This window comes from Rhamphochromis sp. 'chilingali' (assembly GCF_963969265.1).
Source record: "Rhamphochromis sp. 'chilingali' genome assembly, chromosome: 20".
Lineage (NCBI taxonomy): Eukaryota > Metazoa > Chordata > Actinopteri > Cichliformes > Cichlidae > Rhamphochromis > Rhamphochromis sp. 'chilingali'.
In genome coordinates this window covers 16,608,739-16,629,903 of record NC_137947.1, presented here as the reverse complement: position 1 = coordinate 16,629,903, position 21,165 = coordinate 16,608,739, and the positions used below count along the sequence as shown (strand labels likewise).

General features: G+C 41.3%; 2 protein-coding genes across 4 annotated transcripts in view; one reads left to right on the top strand and one right to left on the bottom strand.

Annotated features, from left to right (window-relative positions):
- The window catches only part of tet1 (tet methylcytosine dioxygenase 1), a 43,348-nt gene extending 31,310 nt beyond the window's left edge, over positions 1–12,038 (bottom strand). Inside the window, exons 1-2 of one of the 3 annotated variants that reach the window (XM_080869584.1) lie at positions 11,700–12,038; positions 8,871–11,215 (exon numbers count right to left, since the gene is read on the bottom strand). In XM_080869584.1, coding sequence (XP_080725710.1) covers positions 8,871–11,048 — 2,178 coding nt within the window. In that variant the 5' untranslated portion in view covers positions 11,049–11,215; positions 11,700–12,038. The remainder of the gene's footprint in view (positions 1–8,870; positions 11,216–11,699) is intronic. The other 2 variants (XM_080869585.1, XM_080869586.1) reach the window with 2 other exon arrangements.
- Positions 12,039–12,435: 397 nt separating this feature from the next.
- Positions 12,436–17,751, top strand: slc25a16 (solute carrier family 25 member 16). The gene is made up of 10 exons (XM_080869589.1): positions 12,436–12,696; positions 12,925–13,072; positions 13,970–14,062; positions 14,152–14,285; positions 14,482–14,545; positions 14,667–14,788; positions 14,923–14,989; positions 15,100–15,262; positions 15,362–15,430; positions 17,130–17,751. Exons 2-10 carry the CDS (start codon positions 12,979–12,981, stop codon positions 17,284–17,286), a joined length of 963 nt encoding a protein of 320 aa, XP_080725715.1. The 5' UTR covers positions 12,436–12,696; positions 12,925–12,978; the 3' UTR covers positions 17,287–17,751.
- The last annotated feature ends 3,414 nt before the right edge of the window (positions 17,752–21,165 follow it).

Here is a 21,165-nt window from a genome sequence, read left to right as displayed (position 1 = left end):
TGATATTTAACCTTGTTTCCATTTTTAAAAAAAAATATTTTCATGTTGCAAGGTATGAACTGATCATCTAACCACATAATGCCAAATGTATCATATCTGATACGTGAGTTGCAGCACAACTAAGGGGTGGTTCAGGCTCCCCTGATCCAGCCCCACCTTTATCAAAAAGTAAAGTTTTGAATCCAATCTTAAAGCTGGAGAGGGTGTCTCTCTCCTGAATCCAAACTGGGAGCTGGTTCCAGAGGACAGGGGGCTGAAAGCTGAAGGATCTGCCTCCCATTCTACTTTTAAATACCCTAAGAACCACAAGTAAGCCAGCAGTCTGAGAGCACTTTGCTCTCTCACTGCAGGAAATACAAAACCGTAGTAAGACTTCCTAATGATTTGTAATGATTCATAACATATTGCAACAACTAGCAAGGAGACTATACTTGGGGTATAGCAAGTGGTTATACAAAGTAGCAAACATTTGTTTCAAATGATGTTTGATCCTAAGAGTTTTTATGTGATGTTCTTGGGAATGTCTTTTATCCTTTCAAAATTCCACATTTGCGGCATGTGTAATTACTCTAAACTATCAAATAAGCACAGTTACAGACTGAGTGACTGAGTGTCGTTACTGTGGACCTTTGTTTTTCCCCATACCATACAATCAAACACGACTTGGTGTCTGATGACTCAAGTCGAGTACTTTAGGAGCAGCCATACTGTATAACCCCAAAGCTGGCACCATCTGGTCCTTGCATCAGCCCAGATGCATAGGAGACTCTGGCCAAATAATCAAACCACAAATAAAATAAAACAGACATTTCTCCTGGTTCGCTGAGTCTATTTTGGGTCGCTACCAAAGCTCTGCAGCTATTAATGATAACTACCTCACAAGGTAGTTATAAATTTAATTGACTTGGACCAGTTTAACAGAAAATACACAGCAGCTTTGATCACAGGGGAGCTCATGTAATAAAATGCATGTCTCTGCCAGGGAAGAGAAGTCAGAGTAGAGAGAGTACGCTAAAGCGCAATTCACCCTGCTCTGTCATAATGAGTTGGCTGTATTTAATCACTGACAGTGTTTCTGACATTTCACGAATCTTCCTCCGTACCTCAGCCCCCTTCTGTCCCACACGTTTACGTAATGAAGGGGAAAAAGAAAGCTGTCCTTCAGCTCACTGCCAGAGTGCCCACGTGTGCATGTGGAGGAACCTGTATTCATTTATTTTACAAAAAGTGTTTATTTCTCTCTCATTGACAACCAAAATACAGAGTCACATGGAAAAAAACTGTTGTGGTTTTGAAAAGCAGTTCACATTAATTTTGAGTCATTTGACTTTTTCTGTTGTTGTTTTTTTTTGTTAATATCAACAATCAGGGATAAGCACAAGTGACTTCCTGTCAACTTCAACTACTGGCCAAGCATTATAGCCAGCAGGGGCGACTCCTTCAAACTGTGCAAAAAAAACCCAACAACTTACTGATGCCACATTTTACGTACAGTTTCTCACAACGCTAAGACTTACTTCTTTAAACCTTACATCTTTTTCTAAAACAGTTTTCCAGCTGAAGTCCCAATATGTCACATCAGACTTTTAAGAAAACAACACATCTTAAAATATTAACACTACTGAGCAATCATTACACGCTCCAATAAAGGTACTGGAAAAACAGCTTTAAGGATATTTAACTCTCATCTTTCTAATCTGAAAAAAGTAAAACCAAAGTTGACTATGTCATGGTCCCCGTGCCTGACCGGCTGGTCTTCCATCTGTTTTCTTTTCCTCTCTCATTTCCCTCTCGCGTTCTACGCACTACCTGGGCGGAGTTCATTGCAGGCTCCCGCCTCTGGTCCTCGCACCTGCAAACAATCATCTGCGATTCATCCCTCACTCAAGTTCGCTACTTAAGGCAGCAGCTGAGGATACCTCATCGCTGGATTATTGTGTAACCCTCGTCAGTGTTACTTCAGTTCTACAGCCTTTTTTGAGTTCCCTTCGAGTTTTTTCCTGACATGGATTCTCCTGTCCGTATGCTAGATTCTGCATGCCCCACCTGAGGATCTGTTGCCATGACCCTTTTGTGAGTGTGGTGAGTCAGTGCGGCGTAAACGTGGAGAGGATTCCCTGAGAGGAGAAAGCTAACTGTGTGAAGAAGTCTACCTGTGTTTTCCTGATCCCTTCATGAACCTTGGTGACCTCGGACCCCCCTTCCCTCACTTGTATATATCGCACGTGGAGAGTAAAATAAACAAACTAATCTTTGTGATTTCAGTCTGCGTCTGAGTCCCTCCTGTGACTCTCCTCACCTTCCCTTATATTTAGAAAAGTCACACACAGAAACATCAGTGGATTTAAGCAATGATTCAAGCTCATGATGGCAATAGAAGCTCTGCTTAGATGGAGATTCACTTTGACTTCCTCCAATCATGTGCAGCACAAACATCCAAGGACAAGGTGTGCCAGTCAGAAATACTGCATTAAACCCAAGTGCTACATCTCAGACTCTACATGCCTTAGTTAGCATGTTAAACATTGAAGTTCATGACAGCACAATTTAAAACAAACAAACAAACAAACAAACAAAAAACAACTGAAGAAGTATGGCTTGTTTGGTTTTGCAAACATAGAAGCAAATTCACAACAGAATGGCTGGAAAAAAAAAATCAAGGTGCTGCAATGGTCCAGTCAAAGTTTAGACCGCAATGTGACTGAAATGCTGTGGCAGAACATTAAGAGAACTGTGCATAAACAAATGCCTAAATCAATGAAATGAAGCAACCTTTCACAGAAGACTGGGTGAGAATTCCTCCACAACAATGTGAGAGACTTATAAAGTCACACAGAAAACAAATACTTGAAGAATTAAGAATCATAGGGTGTAGTTAGTTGTCACAAGTCTACCTCGAGTCCTATGACAATCTTTCTTTGTCACATCATTGCATGTATTGCATATCTGGCGACACTTGCGCCTTATGCTATACTATACATGAGAAAGTGCCCAGTTTCCCTTCCTCGTCGGCTTTCCCATTCATGTCCCGGCTTACTATGAACCCGGAACTGGCTTTTGCTGGTATAAGCAATTTTGAGACGCTGAGATGTCTGCCTCCTGTGGTTATTGTTAGTCATCACAAGTGCACATCACTGTGCAAGAAGTGTCTGAGGGAGTGAGAATGTGTTTAGAGTTTTGCAACAAGGTTAAAATGAGATCTGCCAACTGTGTCTAACTAGGCGAAAACTGTTACAGTCTCTGATACTATAAATTGGTGGAGACAATAGGCGTTATTGTTTTAGTAATTCAGAAATGTGTTATTATGATCTCACTGAGCATAAAACAGATGACAAAGCAGGATTGCTAGACTGTGCACCGTGGTCAAATCAAATTTGGGGAAAAAAAGAAAAGGAAAAACAAGATGGCAATGGCAAAAATGCCAACTTAAGACTTCAATACGAGACTTCACAATGCAGGGCGGGATCCTACTATGACACGGTTGCTATGTCCATCTTTTATTCTAGCTGTGACTCCAAAAAGTTTAGATACAATTTTCTTTCCCCTTTCTGCTTTTCACCCAGGCTGGTTTGCAAATACTAATAAAGCTGGATTAGAAAGTGGGGGAATTTGACATAAATTTGTATGCATAGTTTGAAACTCTTAAAATAAAAAGCTCTGAAACGCAAGTCTAGATGTAGATCTAACTTACTAACCTGTGTAGTTTAACCTAATCACCTGAATGTAGGTTACTGAACTAAAAGTCTGACACTCAGTGGTGCTTGTGGTTATCTCCACTAATCCTCATCGTGACCCTTAGAATGCCATCACACAATCGTGGCAGGTTAAAGGTCAGCAGACAGACAAAGAGGTCACCATGGCAACCATAAGTGCTGAGCATCTCCACTGTTGTCTGTGAAAAGAGGGGGATGCTGGCTTCAGACATAATGGGAGAATCGCTCTTACTTTGTGTCGTGCTAGTTAAATTTGGGAACAGTGAGGGCGTTGCTGCACACAGCTTTGAATATCTGCAGCCATCGCTGCTGGACGCTGCTGCCTGGACTGCCAAGTCTTTAATGACACGTGTTACTCTTCTGACAAAGTGTGCACAAAGGAGGAGTAGGAAAGGTGCAGGAGATAAATGAGTTTGCATTTGAAGCTGGGCCAAGCTGGATGTAAGCAAGCTAGTTACTATTTGCACAATGTAGTGCCCAGCTGCAGCTCTATTGTCCTGAACTGAAAGCTGCCATTATAGGTTACCCCAGACTTGCCTAAAGTGTGCCTCACCAGGTGCATGGACTTGATAAACACAGTTACAGACAAAGACACCAATAGTCACACGTGATAACTTACAGTATGTATGAACAAAATAAAGCTGTGCTTTCTGTTTTTTGTTATTTAAATTGAACTCATTTGATCTCATATATTTTATGAGACAACTTGGGGCAATGTAAAAGTACAAATAGGTTGCAGTGTAATTATGTGAACAGTGGTCAAATGAGAGCAAGATACATGCTGATATTAAACAGTTAAAGCAGATGAAAATTCTTGAAAATTCTTAATCTTTTGATTTTGGCGGATATTGAAGGTTTTTCCTGTCAAATTAAGAGAGAGCACAACTACCTGTGAGGGATATCTTTAAAATGGTGGAAAAGGCTGTGAGTCGCAGTGTTTTTAATTTCATTTAATGGTACTGACATATAAACGTTAATAACTTTATCCCTGACAGCTAGCTTCTCCAGTGGATAAACACTGAGTCAGCATAGCTGGCTTGAAACATGTTAGGACTGTTTCAGTCAAATATATGCTCTACAAATAAAGAAGGTCTGTTCTCATTAACTCCACTATTTTATTTCTGGCAACTACGTGCTGACATGTGGATTTGTGTTTAGGACCAGGTGTCCTCACAACCCAGTACGAGACAAAGCCACGAGGGGACCCTCAAACCTGAGCCAAAGCAGACAAATTCAACTGGAAAGCTTCGCTCTTACTGACCACTTCTCCTTCTTGCACGAACCACGGAAGCTCACAGATGTACTTTTTTCAAACATTATTTATTTATCTTCTACTTTTCACTATGTGTTCTCAAAATGTTTTGTTTTGGGGGGGGTTTTAAGCAGTTTTGGCATATTTTTCTGTTTTGTGGCAGAGCAGAGTTTTTCCTGGCTCACAATGGGCCTTTGGGGGTAACAGGACAGTAAACACAACTGAGCAGTGAAGGCAATGAGTCTGTTTTACCTTATTTGACCTATTTTTTTGTCACTTTTGACCATTTGATAAACAAGAATGTGAATTATGCAAATGAAGACTCAATTTAAAAAAACATTCAGAAAACAATTTTAAGACAATCCTGATTATTTTTATTTGGTTTTTGCCCCACCCTCTAAAATTTCTTAGAGGGTGGGGCAAAATTTGCAAGGAAAAAACACCCTGAAGAGTAAAACTCAACCAAACCCTAGACAGGCAGCTCCATGTAATACAACCACGCACAGAATCCGCATGCCCCTACATGAACTCCTCTTTGGCCTCTGCACCTTCTTTTCCACACACTCAGAGTTAGAAACGTTTGCTGGAAGGGTGTGTGAGCTTGATTAGCAAGACTGGCCAGTGAGTGTGTCAATGTATTACTCATACTAAAGCACATATAAAGCACACAAATAGCAGTTATAACAGAAGACAAGCGATAAACTTGCTCAACCAGTTCAGCATTTAGAATAAGGCATAGGATGAAGTTCAGGACTTCACCTACATTTCACCAGGATGACAGCATTCACCCAACGCTTCGCTTGCAACGCTTGGTGCAGGCTCCATGACAGTAGTCATTTTCAATTTAAAAACCTGTTTTCAAGCCACAAACACAAGCACTGCTGTATGGGAGGCAGCAGGCCAATGTGATGTCAGTTAAGAGCAAAACAACTGGGCTCTGTTGTTTGAATAAGGGTGGGTCAGCAGTTCTACGTCACTCTGTACACTGTCATCCAGCAATGACATTGTACATGCAAGCCCTCATAAAAACATGCACAACATCAAGAGTCACCACCAGATATGCTGTAAGTGTGTCACTGAGTCGCTCAGCAACTCAGCACACCCTCCACCCACACACACACACACACACACACACACACACACACACACACACACACACACACACACACACACACACACACACACACACACACACACTCTGACCTACAATTCAGGGTAATCCCAATAGCATGGCTGCAAATCTCTCCCTGGCCTGATCTTTCCTTCCTCACCCACTCTCATACTGGAAATAGAAGTCTCTACTACTAAGAATGCAGGTGTTATATAATCAGCCCTAATCTGTTTCTGTCAATGCTACCGCTCTAAGGGTTCTGCTAGGACATGCATGCACGCTTGCACACACATGGACCCTCACACACAGTTGTTCACTCACTCCTCACTACAACAGTTTGACTAGAAAAGTGGTTGAGAAAGGTAAAACTTCACAACAGAGTATACTGTATATGTGAGAAACTGAAATAATAAAGTGGGCGGAGGTCTTGGTGAATCTGCAAAGTAACGATGGCCAAAAAATATGCACCATGGTACTAGTTAACTTTCTGTTGTCTCACTGTATCTCACTGTACTATTACTGTTATCAATAATATTTCTGAATAACTAACCCTTGGCTCATAACTCCTTCTTCAGTCAGAAGCAAATACATCATTTTAATGTTATTATTACAAAGAAATATGATCCACAGTGCTCCTTGGGCCAGGGAAAATGAATCATTAAGTCAGCGAACTGTCACAGAACTTCAGCTCATTGCTTAGTGACACTGGAGTAAAAATAGGACAGCTGGTGTTTGCACGATAATAGTTGAATCATTTGGCATTCAGTGACCACTGTAACTAGTTGCAGCAATTAACTGGTAACAAAAAAGGTTGAGTGCGCAACATGCTATGGGCGACAGCTTGGGTTGCAAGGCAATTGCACAAGTTCTAAGGTGGATGGCACCCTGTCCTTTTTGTGGTTGGATTTAAACTGATTGCAATCAGTCTCAGGCAGATTAGCGAAGCTCTGCAAACAACTATTCTAATTCATAAATGCAGACAGACTGACGACACATTGCAATCAATCAGTCTGCATCAATGTATCCCCTTTGGGGTTATGTCAGGAAGGCCATGGGGCGAAAAACTGCCAAATCAAACATGCGGCGCTACCCGCTGTGGTGAACCCTCGTGACAAGGCCAGTGAGTGTAACTCGTGTGGACTGAACTGGTTGTCGACTGGTTGTATTCTGGTTATTTTCCTATATAAAAGCAAGGTTGTCATTTTGCAATTAAATCAATGTCCTGAGCAATTATTTGTGCAGGTATTTCAGAATTTCTGTTTCAAATCTATGAGGTTCTAGTTCGACCCTGAATGCAGTGAATTTGAATTTCTGTTTAGTGTCCTTTTCTGTGTATGCAGACAGGAACAGATTTAAAATTTTTACCAATTTATTACAGTTAATCTCTGTATTACCACAAACAGATTGCATTTAAATGCCAACTTGACCCCATTCACATACAAACTGAAAGCAGTCTTGCGTTCTATCATCCTCTTAACACGGCAAAGTTGGTTTGAAGACAGCAACTGATTGCGAGTGGTTTACACAGGGGCTTCCATTTCTAAATCAACCATTTCAAATGCAACAAGATGACACGTTCATTGCACACAGTTGCAGTCGTGTATTCTCTCGATTGACTTTGGTACATGTTAGAACTAATTTTAGGTTTTAATGGTCACGTTCAAAGCAGGTATAGATCAGGTATGGAGCCAGTTTGCAACCTTACATGCTCCTGTCCTCAAGTCTGAGTTTTTGCCATCAGATGTGACCTCCTCCACTTATTAAAGCACATTTTGTATTTGCTTTCATGTGATTCCATTACTCTGTTTATTACCCACATTGCCTGTTTTTAGTCTTTTCATTGATATATAATTAAGTATCTGGCTTTCATCTTTCTGTCAAAAGCAATTCATAAACCCTGTTTTTGCTCTTTATTAAAGTTTATTATTATAATATTATTATTATATATATAAATACATTACATAATTTCAAGGCATCCTTATTCGATTCACTGTTTTATCATAAAATATGTCCTTTGGTAACTTGGAGAAAAAAAACATGAAATCTCTGTAACTACTTACCCCTTCAGAAACACTTGTAGGCATCACATGCAATCCATAAAATAGTTATAGTCTGGATTGCGCCATAGATTGCATACACACACAAATACAAACACACATGCATTCGCACACAAAAGACCAATCCTCCAACCACGTGCTGAACGGCTGCCAGTCATGTGACAGCTTCTTCCCCTCTCTCAACACAGGGTATTTTCTCTGTTCTCAAAAAGTGGCCTTAACAACTATTCGCCAACCCCTAACCCTGACCTAACCGTAAAACATGCCTTCAGCACGCTGGACTTTTTTGTGGCCCCCATAATGGGGACATGCGCCCAAAATGTGACATGCTAAACAGATTTTGGTCCCCATGGCGTGAGTAATACCTGGGCCACACACAAATATGCTCACTTCCCCTTTCACCCTGTGCATTTCCCTACAAATAACAGGAAGACGGTGTGAAGTTCAGCAAGTGGCATCTGTTGAGACCCACAGAGAGAATTCACAATAGGAAAGTGAAACTTTTTGTTTCAACTGTCTGGTTTAAGTCAACTCACGATCACTACTATTTGCTAGCTGGCGGCTGGGAAACCTCAGAGATCAAAAGCAATGCACTCAGACAACAGCAACCACAGTTTTCTCAGCTGATTCAGATCAGCTGTATATTCAAACTCAAATCATTCTCTAAATTTACCTTACATGCTGAGCAATGTCTGAGTTGCTATCAAATGTAGTAAAAAAGAGGCAGTAGGCCTCACCTGTGCAGCAGAGTGAGTGTGTGGAGATGAAGGTCTTCTCCTCTTCAGTTCCACGCATTTCCTCAGTTTACAGATTTGGTGACCGGTCCTGCGGTTGAGGCAGCAGCTGCACTGGCCGCAGTTGATCTTCCTGAGGCACGGTTCGCATTCCCCACACCTGCGCCGCTTTTTCCCCTCCTTCCTCAGCAGTTTTGAAGCGGCCCAGGCGAGCGAGCAGGCCCCCTCTTGCGCCCAGGATCCGGGTTGAACAGATAAGCTGGGGTCTCCGTAGCCGGCCTCTGATTCAGTCTCAAAAGAAAAAGAGGATCGAGTGCTCTCTGAGCTGCAGGAGAAGGTGGAGCTGCTGTCCAGAGAGGGAGTCGAGATCTTTGGCACCAAATCCTGCTCTGGCACTGCTACCTGAACCTTGCTGAGGTTTAGTTCTAACTCGGTTGAAGGGGCAGCCAGCTGGGAAAGTAGTGCTGAGGACCCCAAAGGTACAGCCTTCTGGCTCTTGTGCTCCAGTGGCTCTTGAATGAATTCACTATCTTTGGTTTGTGACTCTGCTGGTGTGCAAGCTAGACTTTCTCCTTGATTAGGAAGCACCTCTTGGCTCTGTGGCTGGTGTGGTCCCCCGTGGCAGGAATCCCTCATATTGCTAGGTTTGAGGGAATCTGTACGGATAATAACTGGCATATTTCTTTTCACTACAACCGCCTGCACCATCAGGGCTGCTTCAGTCACAACTGAGCACCCTGGAATTTGAGGTTTAGCACCATGAGTGGCAGGTTGAATATCTATCTTACTCAGAACTTTGCCAAGTGACTCTGAGGTGGAAGGGGCTTTGGTGGGATTTGAGGTAGCTGTGTTGGAGACCGGTAGCACACAAGCAGGTAATTCTGACTGTGCTGTCAGTCCCTTGTTAGAATGAGGTGGATCTGGGGTTTGACAGGCTGGAGTGCCAGTTTGGGGGTGCGCAGGAATGATGGAAACATCATTCTCCTTCTGTTTCCTTCCTCCATCTTTATTCTCACAATTACCCAACCTCCAAGTGATGTCCTCAATCTCTTCCACTGTCTCTTTTTGCCTCTGAACTGGCTTTGTTGCTTCTATTCTCTCTTTCCTCTCATGATTTATCTCCTCTCTTCTCTCATCATCAGGTGTGACTCTTTCACCTGTTGTTTTATCTTGCAATATCAGGATGTTGTTTTGCTCTTGCTGTGCAGTACACACATTATCTTCCTTACCATCGCTGGCAGGATGATCAAACTTTTTTCCAAGGATAGCTGAAGTGTCATTTCCCTCACAGTTGCCCTGCACCTCCAGTGAGCCTGTAGTGGTTGACTCTGAGGACTCAGGAGGTGCTTCTTTACTCCTTTCACTGCAGAGTTTTATTTGTCCATCAGCATCATCAACCTCTGGGGCTCCAGAGACACTCTTCAGATCACCTTTACTGTTATGGCTGTCAGTAATTTTCTCTTGCTGGGTTATAGGACCATCACAGCTGTTCTGCACACAGTCTTCCAGTGTGTTATTACACAGTGGTGAATCAGCTTTAAAAACGCTGTCCTCTTTAGCACCTTTGACTCCGAGACCCTGGTCTTTGACATTTTCAGGAGTCTCAACCTCCGTTTTTGGACCAACTTCCTCGTCATCACAATTTTCCAGTTTCTCTGCTTCTTCATCAGGAGTTGAATCGTTGATTCTGGTACTCGGTCGCTGGTTTCTTTTGTTTCCGTGCTGGGGTGCTGATCTTCTCCTAGTGCTCCCCCTGCTGTACTTCCCTCTACTGCAAGGTTTAGGAGGCTGGCAGGAAGTAACAGACACTTGTGTACCCCGCTGGGACTTCCTTCGCCCCAGGGGGTCTTGTAACTTGCCACAGTGGTCAGGCGGATTGCTCGCCCGTCTAAGCCTTGCAGATCCTGTTACATTTAGCGAATGGTTCACTCTGCTGGGGGACCTCCTGGGACCTTGAGCAGCAGGTCTGCTAAACTCTCTTCCATGGGGACTTTGGCTTGACTGTGCTTGGGCCCTGGTTTTTGAACTTCTGGGTTCTCTGGATGTTTTCTGGGTCCTCTGTGCAGCTCTTCCTCTGGTTTTATTTGAACTGCAAGTTTGCCTCTTGGTGCGGATCGCTTTCTGGGTGTTCTTCCTCTGAGTAGATGTCTGTATCCTGGTGGGTCTGGTAGTAGCAGGCATGGCTGAGGGTATGAAAGGGAGGATTTCTGGCAGCCAGCATGGGAGCCAGGTGAATGTTTATCTTTTGCTTAGCACACAATTTTTCTTTCTTAAAAAAAAATCCTCCTCTTCTGTATTTTGAATGCAAACTACGATGCTACCCTGATTTTGCTATTGCAGTGCATGACCTAAAAAAGGGAAAACAAATGTCACAATTGTGCGTTTTCAGTGTAATAATGACAAACTGTTCATGCACTCAAACACCACATGACTATAACAGTGTAATAACTACAGGAAACGACAGCTTTTCCAAGCATTGTGTACAAAGACGAGTCAGATAGGTTGACGTTAATATAATAAAATATTTTGAGTATCATAAAAACAAACCAGCTTTAAATAAAAACTATAGCTTCCACAGTGCCTTAACAGTTTAAAGGGCAGACACGTTGAAGAGCACAGGGCTCTGGCCGGAGGTCGGATCCTGTTTTCGTCTTTCTGACTGACGGAAGAGGGGGTTATTACCGTGGAAGAAAAAAAAGCGCCTTCAGCGTCGCTTTCAATTACTGTTTTGCACTTGACCGCTGTCAGTAAAATCACAGAGGTGATAAGAAAAACTGTTCTGTCCCCGGTGTTGTTGTATTTACACGTTTACAGCTGAAATGCTCTACATACCACAGAAAGAGAGAGAGAGCGAGAGAGACAGTTGCACTGTCTGAACTGCTAATAATACCCTGCTCCAGCGAGACAGCGAGACCTTGTATTGGTTTCCCTCCTCGGCAAATATAGAGCGCTGGTAAGTTCAATCCTCTTCACACGATGACACATGGACATGATACGGGAAGGAGCACCGACGGCGTGAATACGCAGCGACGGGGAATGGCTGGTTTTCGGCGTGCTTCGTGTAGCCTTTGGGAGCACGACACCCGTTAAAATGTAAATCCCTCTTATGTCTATCCATTCAGGGCAGCCCCGCTCACACTCCCTCCACCAGACGCAAGCAGGCTACAGTCACTCCGCTGGCTAAAAAACTCTCGTCTGCTTGAAGGGAGCGGGGGGAAAACCTGGAGTGGAACACACTCCGTTTCGCTTCAACCAGCCGCCTGTATTTCAGTATTACAGTCACGGTGTTAGCATGCGGCGTGGTCGCTAATGGGTACTTAGCTAAATATTAATTAGTTAATTAATTAAGCGAGTTTTCTTCTTTTTCCTTCGTTAATAATTAAAGAAAGACGCTGGGTAATATTTTAGAATATTTCTAATAATTTTAAGGAAAATTTCGTCTCACCGGTGACGTTTTACTTTGCGATATAAATTTCACGTCGATATCAAAGATATTCATAAAGCTATATTAAAAAAAAACACAACCATCCTCTTACGTCATAGTTGCGACGTCGTTCGCCGTCATTATCGCGCGACTTTTTTTCTGCTGAAGCCGTCAGTCTGTGGGCGAAGGGCATGAGCGTGCTCACCCTTGTCAAAGCCTCATATCGATCTGCATTTAAACGTGACTTTCAGCCTTTCGGCTGACTGACGAAGTGTGGGCTCCGTAAAAACCAGGAGTATCTAGAGGAATGAGAGAAACGAGAGAAGGAGGCGACTCAGCGAAGGAACAAAATATTTGTTGACTTTTAATTCCTTGTTCGGACTTATTAATAGTTCTGATTATACTGTGAGTATGGTTTTTAAGACGTCCATGGGTGCTGTCGTCTCTTAGCTCCCTGCTACTTGTGACTACTAACCTTCACAGTGGTGCAATTTCTCAGTGACTAACCTTACACAACCTCCATTTGGCCATTCAAAAAGGACAGCTGGCTTTGCTTATGGGCCCAATTTTGTATATTTTAAGCAATACCTTAAAACGACACCCACATGCTCACAATCTCATTTTCCTTTGCAGTGTTTTTACCGAACCCGTAAAGTCATGGATTTGGCAGATCACTGAGCAGGGACGATGACATCGGAGGCTGCGGTCTCCACACGCCCCACCATGAGCAGCACCCCTTCCAAGGGGGACTACCACTGGGTCCGCTCCTTTGTGGCTGGAGGTAGGGTCTGACACATCGGCTTACAAGCAGTGATGTCTCCAGTCACACAGTTTCTTTGCCTTAATTTATTTTTTATGAATGAAGCCAGATTCATTCATCGTTATTACTGATAATAGTGGTGGTGGTTATCACTGTTATCTCACAGCAAGGTCTTGGGTTTGAATCCCATTTGCATGAAGCTTGCATGGGTCTCCACTTCCTCCCACAGTCCAAAAACATGCATGGTTTTAGGTTAAGTGGCAATTCTAATAAGATGACGATCAATGTGAGTGCCTCTGCCTGTTTGTTTTTGCTAGCACCAAAGTACAAAGCGTTGCATGTGACCAACAAAATAAAATGAACTTTGTAGACCAATAAACTAATAAAGCTACATAAATTGTAGGGGGGGGGAAGTTAAACATTCTCATCTGACCTGCTCTTCAGCTAAAATGAGGGTGTGTCTCTGGCAGGTGTATTAGTCAACAAGAAAATACTCTATATTTCTCCTTTAACTAAAAGTTAGATTTTCACTTCACAGTTCAAAATTTACACCTGATATATGAATAATAAGAAAAACATTAACATCACATAGTATAACAGCTTTGTAAAAGTACCAATTAAAGTGCACTCCAGCACTGTTTGATTAAAGAACACGAGCACTTTCCTGCTAAATTAATCATTATTTGCATATTTCATCTCTGTAGCTTTAGTGCAACTCACAAGTAACACCGATGTTGGCTCAGATTGGCCGATCTTGTTTGGACAGGTTACCTGTGTGTCTGACTTGCCACAAAATGTTAAATGTTTGACATTGTTGTGCAAGAAAAGGGCAATTACTTTTGCTTGTTAGTTGTAGATAAATAAAAAGAAAATACCAATCATTCATCTGTTTCTGAATGGCATTTTCTTTGTTTTTAGGTGTAGCAGGATGCTGTGCCAAGACTACCATCGCTCCTCTGGACAGGGTCAAGATTCTTCTTCAAGCCCAGAACCCCCATTATAAACATCTGGGTAAAATAATAATAGTAATAATATTGAGCTAACAAGTGTTTGCTTCCACACGTCTGTATAGGAGTGAAACTTTAGGACTTTCTTCGCAGGAGTAATTTCCACTCTCAGAGCTGTGCCAAAAAAAGAAGGCATCCTTGGCTTGTACAAGGGTAATGGGGCTATGATGGTCAGGATATTTCCTTACGGAGCCATCCAGTTCATGGCTTTTGACAAATATAAAAAGGTACAGTATGCATTTTATTGTGGAGTGCTGCTGTCAAAGGTCAAAGCTATAAAAATGATTAAACCTCATGCTGTGTGCTTTAATGTCCGTGTATTTTGTGCTGTATTGGCATCACAGCATTCGTTTCATCTTTGCATTGTTTTATTGGTTTGTTGATTTTCTACCCAAGCTGATGTTGCCAATATTCCCTTTACAGCTGCTAAGTAAACAGATAGGCATCTCTGGACACATCCACCGCCTCATGGCAGGATCTATGGCAGGTACTGATAATACCTGGTCTGTGACAGTTGGGTGTCATGCACTCCTCTGACGTAGATAATGTGCCTTCCTCTAAGCTAACCATCATTGCTATTTGTTCCTCTTTAATTACTAACTTTTCAGGGATGACTGCAGTGATATGCACTTACCCTCTGGATGTAATCCGAGCCAGGCTGGCCTTCCAGGTGAAGGGAGATCATCGCTACACTGGAATTGCTAATGCTTTCCACACCATCTACCTTAAGGTGATCTGCTAGTGATCAAATAAGCGTCTAATAAACTAAATGCTCTTCACACAAGATTGTAGCCTTTAATTTAAGATCAGCTCAATTTGCCTGCAATACCCGTTTTTACATTTGCTTCTTCTTTTTTTGTGAAGGAGGGAGGCGTCTTGGGCTTCTACAGGGGACTTACTCCAACACTTATTGGAATGGCGCCTTATGCAGGTGATTTTTGGAAATATTTTTGATGCTAGTATGTGAAGGACAACATAAAATGCATTTTTCCCTCCCACATATATAACCAGTGTGGGTTCTGTTGCATTGTATGCTCCTAGGTCTGTCTTTCTTCACCTTCGGGACCCTGAAAAGCCTGGGTTTGAAACATTTCCCAGAGCTGCTTGGACGGCCTTCCTCAGACAACCCCAATGTGCTCATTTTGAAAACCCATGTCAATCTTCTCTGTGGAGGGGTTGCGGGGGCTATTGCTCAGACGGCATCGTAAGTGACTGGTTAATTTGCGATGCCCAGCAGGGCTTTGCTGTTGATTAGACTGATTGACTGATGGTTCATGTGTCACGCTGTATGCTGTCTCACTAGGTACCCTTTGGATGTGGCTAGAAGAAGAATGCAGTTAGGTGCTGTGCTTCCTGACTCAGAGAAATGTGTGTAAGTATCACTGTTGTTCGCTACATTCGCCTCATTTATATGTTACAAATAGTTAAATATTTATTTTCCTAGTATAAAGACATAAAGACAAGATGTTTTAATTTTAAAGTGGAAAGAAAACAAACAAAGAAAAAAAATAGGTGTTTTTTTTTTTTTTTATGTGGTCTGACATGATTTTACATTCACTGGTCACTTTATTGCTTGCCCTGGGTTTGAGGCCTTCAGAGCTGCCCTAATTATTCATGGCATAGATTCACCAAGTTGCTGGAAACACTCTGCAAAGAATGCCATGTTTAATGATGGCATCACACAGCTACTGCAGATTCATCACCTGCACACTGATGATGCAAACCTCCTCTTCCACTGCATCCCAGTTGGATTGAGATCAAGTGCCTATAGAAGCCGTTTCATTCATGTCATGTTCAAGAAAGCAGTTTGAGCGGATCTGAGCTTTAGAAAACTATCATTCACTGGATAATTTTCCCTTTTTTGGGAGCATTCACTGTAAACCTTAGAGATGGTTGTGTGAGGAAAGTCCCAGTAGATCAGAAAGATTCAGACCAACCCGTCTGGCACCAACAACGATGCCACTTTCAAAATCACTTAAAACATGTTTTTTCTGATGCTCAGATTGAACTTTGGCAGGTTGTCTCGGCCATGTCTGCATACCTAAATGTATTAATTTGCTGCCATCTGATTGGCTTACTAGAGATTTGCGTTAAACAGTTAAACAGCTGAGCTTGACAAAGTGGCCAGTGAGTGTATGCAACACATTCAGAGAGAAATGAAGGGGTAATTGGTTCTTAGGTGTAATGTCGTACTGAGGGGAATAATAGAAAAACACCTCACACAACACAGCGCTGATGAAGTTAACCTTTTTTTTTCACAAGTCGCTCATCAAGCTGAATAAATATTTGATTCTCGTGTCTTTGCTTTTAAAAGCACATCTGATTATAATAGTCTCAGTTTTTATGCATTCTGTAACAAGAGCTCCATAATAAATAACATTTGTCTCCCATTTACATCTTTCACTTCCTTGGTAGTGTTTGTACATTGACTGCTTAAAAAGGTTGATTTCACATTTGGTTTTGTGTGGTTAACTTAAGGATTAAAAAGGAGAAAATTCCTGAGGTTTTGTGCTTGTTTAGTCTAGATATGGTACTATTGATTAAAAAGGGAAAAAAAGGGCCGACATTTTTAGTACTGTAGTAGTAACTGAGTTATAAAGCTACAGCTACATACCATTCATAGCTGTAAAGTTCACAGATGCCAGTATAAACACTTCTCACCCTTCTTGTGTTCTGCTTACAATGTTATGTAAAAAAAAATTTGGATGTTTTCACAAGTACAGTTCATCGGTCACTACCAAAGACAAGTTTTTGTGTGATTACAGCTGATTTATGCAACCTCAAAGGTCACGAATAAAAATGGCAAATTTTTCGTTTCAAAAAACAAACATTATTTAAGGTAGTTTGGAGATTAAATCATTTAAATCTGTTCCCCATAAAGACAACCTCAGTATATATCAATAAAAACGTGGTTTGATGACTGTTAGAATAGTTCAAGGATACCCTGAGCACCTGAAATATGAAGGAAACCGCTCAGTTTGTTTTCAAGGGATAAAGAGTTAAAAAATACTGTTTTTCTTTTCTCTTCTAAAAGGTGTATTTATTTATGTATTCTGTCTTTACCTAAACAGATCACTGATCAAGACACTAAAGTACGTGTATAATACGTTTGGGGTGAAGAAAGGATTGTACCGAGGCCTTTCTCTCAACTACATCCGCTGTGTCCCCTCCCAGGCCGTGGCCTTTACCACCTATGAGTTCATGAAGCAGGTCCTCCACCTGAACTAGTGGCTGTTTTTTGTACCTCCCAGGCTGCACCCAGGCCTTTGTGCTCCTAGACTTAATGCCAGCCGACTTCAACGCTTCCTTCATCTGAAGGTTGCTCACTATGTCTTAAACTCCTGAGTGCAGGAACTGCCTTTTCCTCACCGAAAAAGGGATTTGAATATGAAATGAAAAAGCAACTCCATGTCTGTCCTGTTTCATTCCTTCTTACTTTTTGCTTTTGTAATTCAACAACTCATAGTTTTAATTTCTTCCTTCATGCTCATAAATGGGTGTAACCTGCCCCACAGTAACCCTAACATTATTTCTTTTTAAAGCTGCATCATTCACAGCGCGCAGTGATCTGAGAAATGCATTTTTATAGTGGTGTTTTCTATGTTCTGACCTGGTGAAGAGATTTTAAGATGCATAAAATGATCCAACTAAGCTCTCTAAAGAAATATATATATATATATATATATATATATATATATATATACACACACATATTAGGGGTGCAACGATACACAAAATTCACGGTTCGGTTCAATATTTTTTTCGATACAAAAAAGTTCATGCTTTTTTAATTTGTCATTTATTAAAATTATAAATATATATTTTAACTCAAACATACGGTTTTTAAATTTAATGTTGCTGAAACAACAAGGGGATAAAATAATAATTCTATCTGATCGAGAAATCACTCAACTTTGGAAAATCGAGTTTTTTACAGAGAAATGGCTCTTTCCAAAATAAAAGCTATACTATACGCTTCTTCTGGGCTATATTCTCAGCAGCATATTAAACATATCAGGTCCCCATGAGGAGAATCCTGTGCTAACGGCTGTCTAAATGACTCGGGTAAAGTTTGTAGCATGGGTGCTTGTTGTTTTTGTCTGCTTCCACTTGTCTTTGCACTAGGGTGATGTCGTAAATGTGCAGTCATATTCATTTTGTTCCCACTAGTGCTGTCAGCGTTAATCTGAAATGACGTTAACGCCACAACACAGCAAATCTCCATTAACGAGCTACCGCAGATCGCCCTGTGTGTGGGGCTGGACAACGTCAACACCTTAACGAGCTAACTGCGCTAATGCACTAGTTCCCACCCATGTAATTGAGCATTGCGTGGCACATCCGACATACTGTTTTACTTTTGTCCATGACGCGCTTACCTTCAGGGTCATACGTCATATGAAAACCAAGATAGTTCCAAAGGCCAGATCTGAATGAGGGTGGGGGAGGTTCAATTTGCCATGTTGCAACGAGCTTAGCTTCTGTCTTGCTAGCTTGCGCTGCGCTCAGTGGATCTGCGCTTGACAGTGCAGCCTAGGCCGAACGCAGATCCACTGAGCGCTCAACACAGACAGCATCGTCAGAAGAAAAGTTGATAAAATAAATTAAAATTTTGTATTGTTCGATACATATGCGTACCGAACCGAAAGCATTGTATCGAACGGTTCAATATCGATACGAGTATCGTTGCACCCCTTATATATAATTTTTTTTTTTTGTACAGAGAATAGGAATGTGTTGACGTCTTTATTATATGTCATATCTTTATTTTATTTCAATGTGGTAAAACGTAGCTTTGGCTGAAATTTGAGAGTAATTGTAAAATAAGTTAAAGTATTTTGCAGATTTAAAGCTTAGTGTTTAATTATAAACTGCACAACTTAAGGAAATTGCATATTTTTTAGAGATGCTGTGACATGTGTGGTACATGACTTTTATTTTGAAACAATCCCTTATTTTACTGCCAGAATACTTAATTAGAGCAGTTACTGTGTACATGTTCAAATGCTGAAAGACCCTTGCTCTTCTGTTTAACGTGCTCTTAGATGTCTGAATGATATAGTCTGTGTCTTTGATTAGACTGAATCGTGTCCACCGTCGATCACTGGTGTTCACACAGATCTTTTGAGATGCTGAGATTTTGATATAATGTGGATTCTGGGCTGATATCGTGGAGGGACACGATTGCCAGATGGGACTCAGGAGTAATTTGCACTTAATGACTCTAGCTGTATTTATTGATTTAGCGACCTGTTGCCACTGGGTGGCAGCACTGATATGTTTTGTTTACTGTTGGCAACATTCATATGAAATCAACAACTTCTTGACAGATTAAGGAACTTGGGTTTGCTTTTAACCACAAGAAGTCATTCAGATAGTAATAATCATACATGCTGTGTTTCACTGGAGTTTCACTGTGACTGTTTACATTTATTGTCCAAGAGGAGAGAAAAAAAGCGAATTAATTACTGAAGAAAAAATTATGTTTGGATCTTTTTCATCACATGCCTTCAAGTCACCAATAATAAGGATCCTTAATTGTTGATCAGGCATCCTAGTTTTATTTAGCCTCTTGCCTTTCTCTGCATTCAATATCTCACTTCTTCAGAGTGATTAGTATGTTTTATTAAACATTTGTCTGCGTGAGTCAGCTGATGCCTCAGCTTTAACATGTGTGCGTGCATGTGTGTAGGTATATATGAATGGGGCGGGGAAGTGCAAAAGGCAGATTCTTAAAACGGTGCTTTCCACCATTATGGGTTTGTGAGTCTTTCAAATGAAGCCGTGTCTACATACTCTTTATCACAGTTTGCTCATGCCCATCACAGAGGGATTTTCCCCTAATATACACCTCTGTCTCATTTGAATATCTCCTAGAAAGGTGCGCTGTTTTACGTCGACAGCTCAGCTACAAATTTGTACAGAAGATAGCTTTTTTTTTTTTTTCTTCTGATCTGCTGTCCGTTCATAGAGTAATTTATTGCTTAATCCACTGAAGTCCCAGAAGATCCAGTTTAAAGTGTGGACAGGTTCAAACTGGTCTTTAATCATTCTGTTGGAAAGCACACTTGAGGGGTCAGAAAGCACTGTTGTAGCATATTGAAATGTGCTGACATTTTGGGCAGCTTACACGCTCTAAAGACTCGGTGTTAGACACAGACTTGTGACTAAAGGTGTTGGAAAAAAGTCTAAAAATGTAGGAAAGCAGACTTCTTCCATATCAAAAGTTTCAAATGTAAAAGTGCAGGTGACGAAGTCTGTGTGTGACTTCAATAAACAAATACAGTACACCTACATTGTTGGACTTACTGACATACTAATACCAAGTTGCAGCTACTTTCAGGAAACAGACCTTTCAGCAGTCATTCGTCCAGAGTGCACAAATGCTTTCATCATTGTTTTTCATACCGTTCCTCTTATTTCCATATTGGGTTTTTTAAAAACAGCTTTCCCCTCACTCGATGCTCCTACTGCCCACTGCCACTGGTAATGGATTGTTATTGTTCGGGTGTTTATGTGGAGAAGCACTGCCGGGCTAGATGGGGCTGAAAGAATATCTTTTTTTGTTTTAGAAATGAACAATGAAAATGCCTTGTTTTGTTTGTTTGTGAGCTTTATTTTCTGACTTTGTACTTGTTCAGTTTTAGTTGCCATGCTTTTTAAAAGCAGTGTCTGAATGATATAATTACATGCCATCTTCTTAAAACAGTACGAGGTCTGGTATCTTTATTTTTGTCTTTGATTTCACGTTTCTTCTGAAGATGCTGTCCCTTACTACTCCATCCAAGTATGAGGAGCAGGAGTTTCTTTCTCCTTGCTTTTATCATTTACGAGAGGAAAAACACTTTTGAATCCAGTCAGTGACGAAGCAACAACTTCATTCCTTTTCCCACTCTGAGTTTGGCACGTATAGCTCCTTTTTCATGTTGACGTTATATTTTCCCCCCCTTTAAAACCACACAGGGGGACTCGCTGATGCATTTGCATTTATTTTACTAAAACTACCATCCACTGTTGTCCCATGGCACCTAGTGATTTGATTTGTAAATGAGACACAGATGCAAAAGATACACCTAATAGAGACTCATATGTTTTTTGATACAGTTT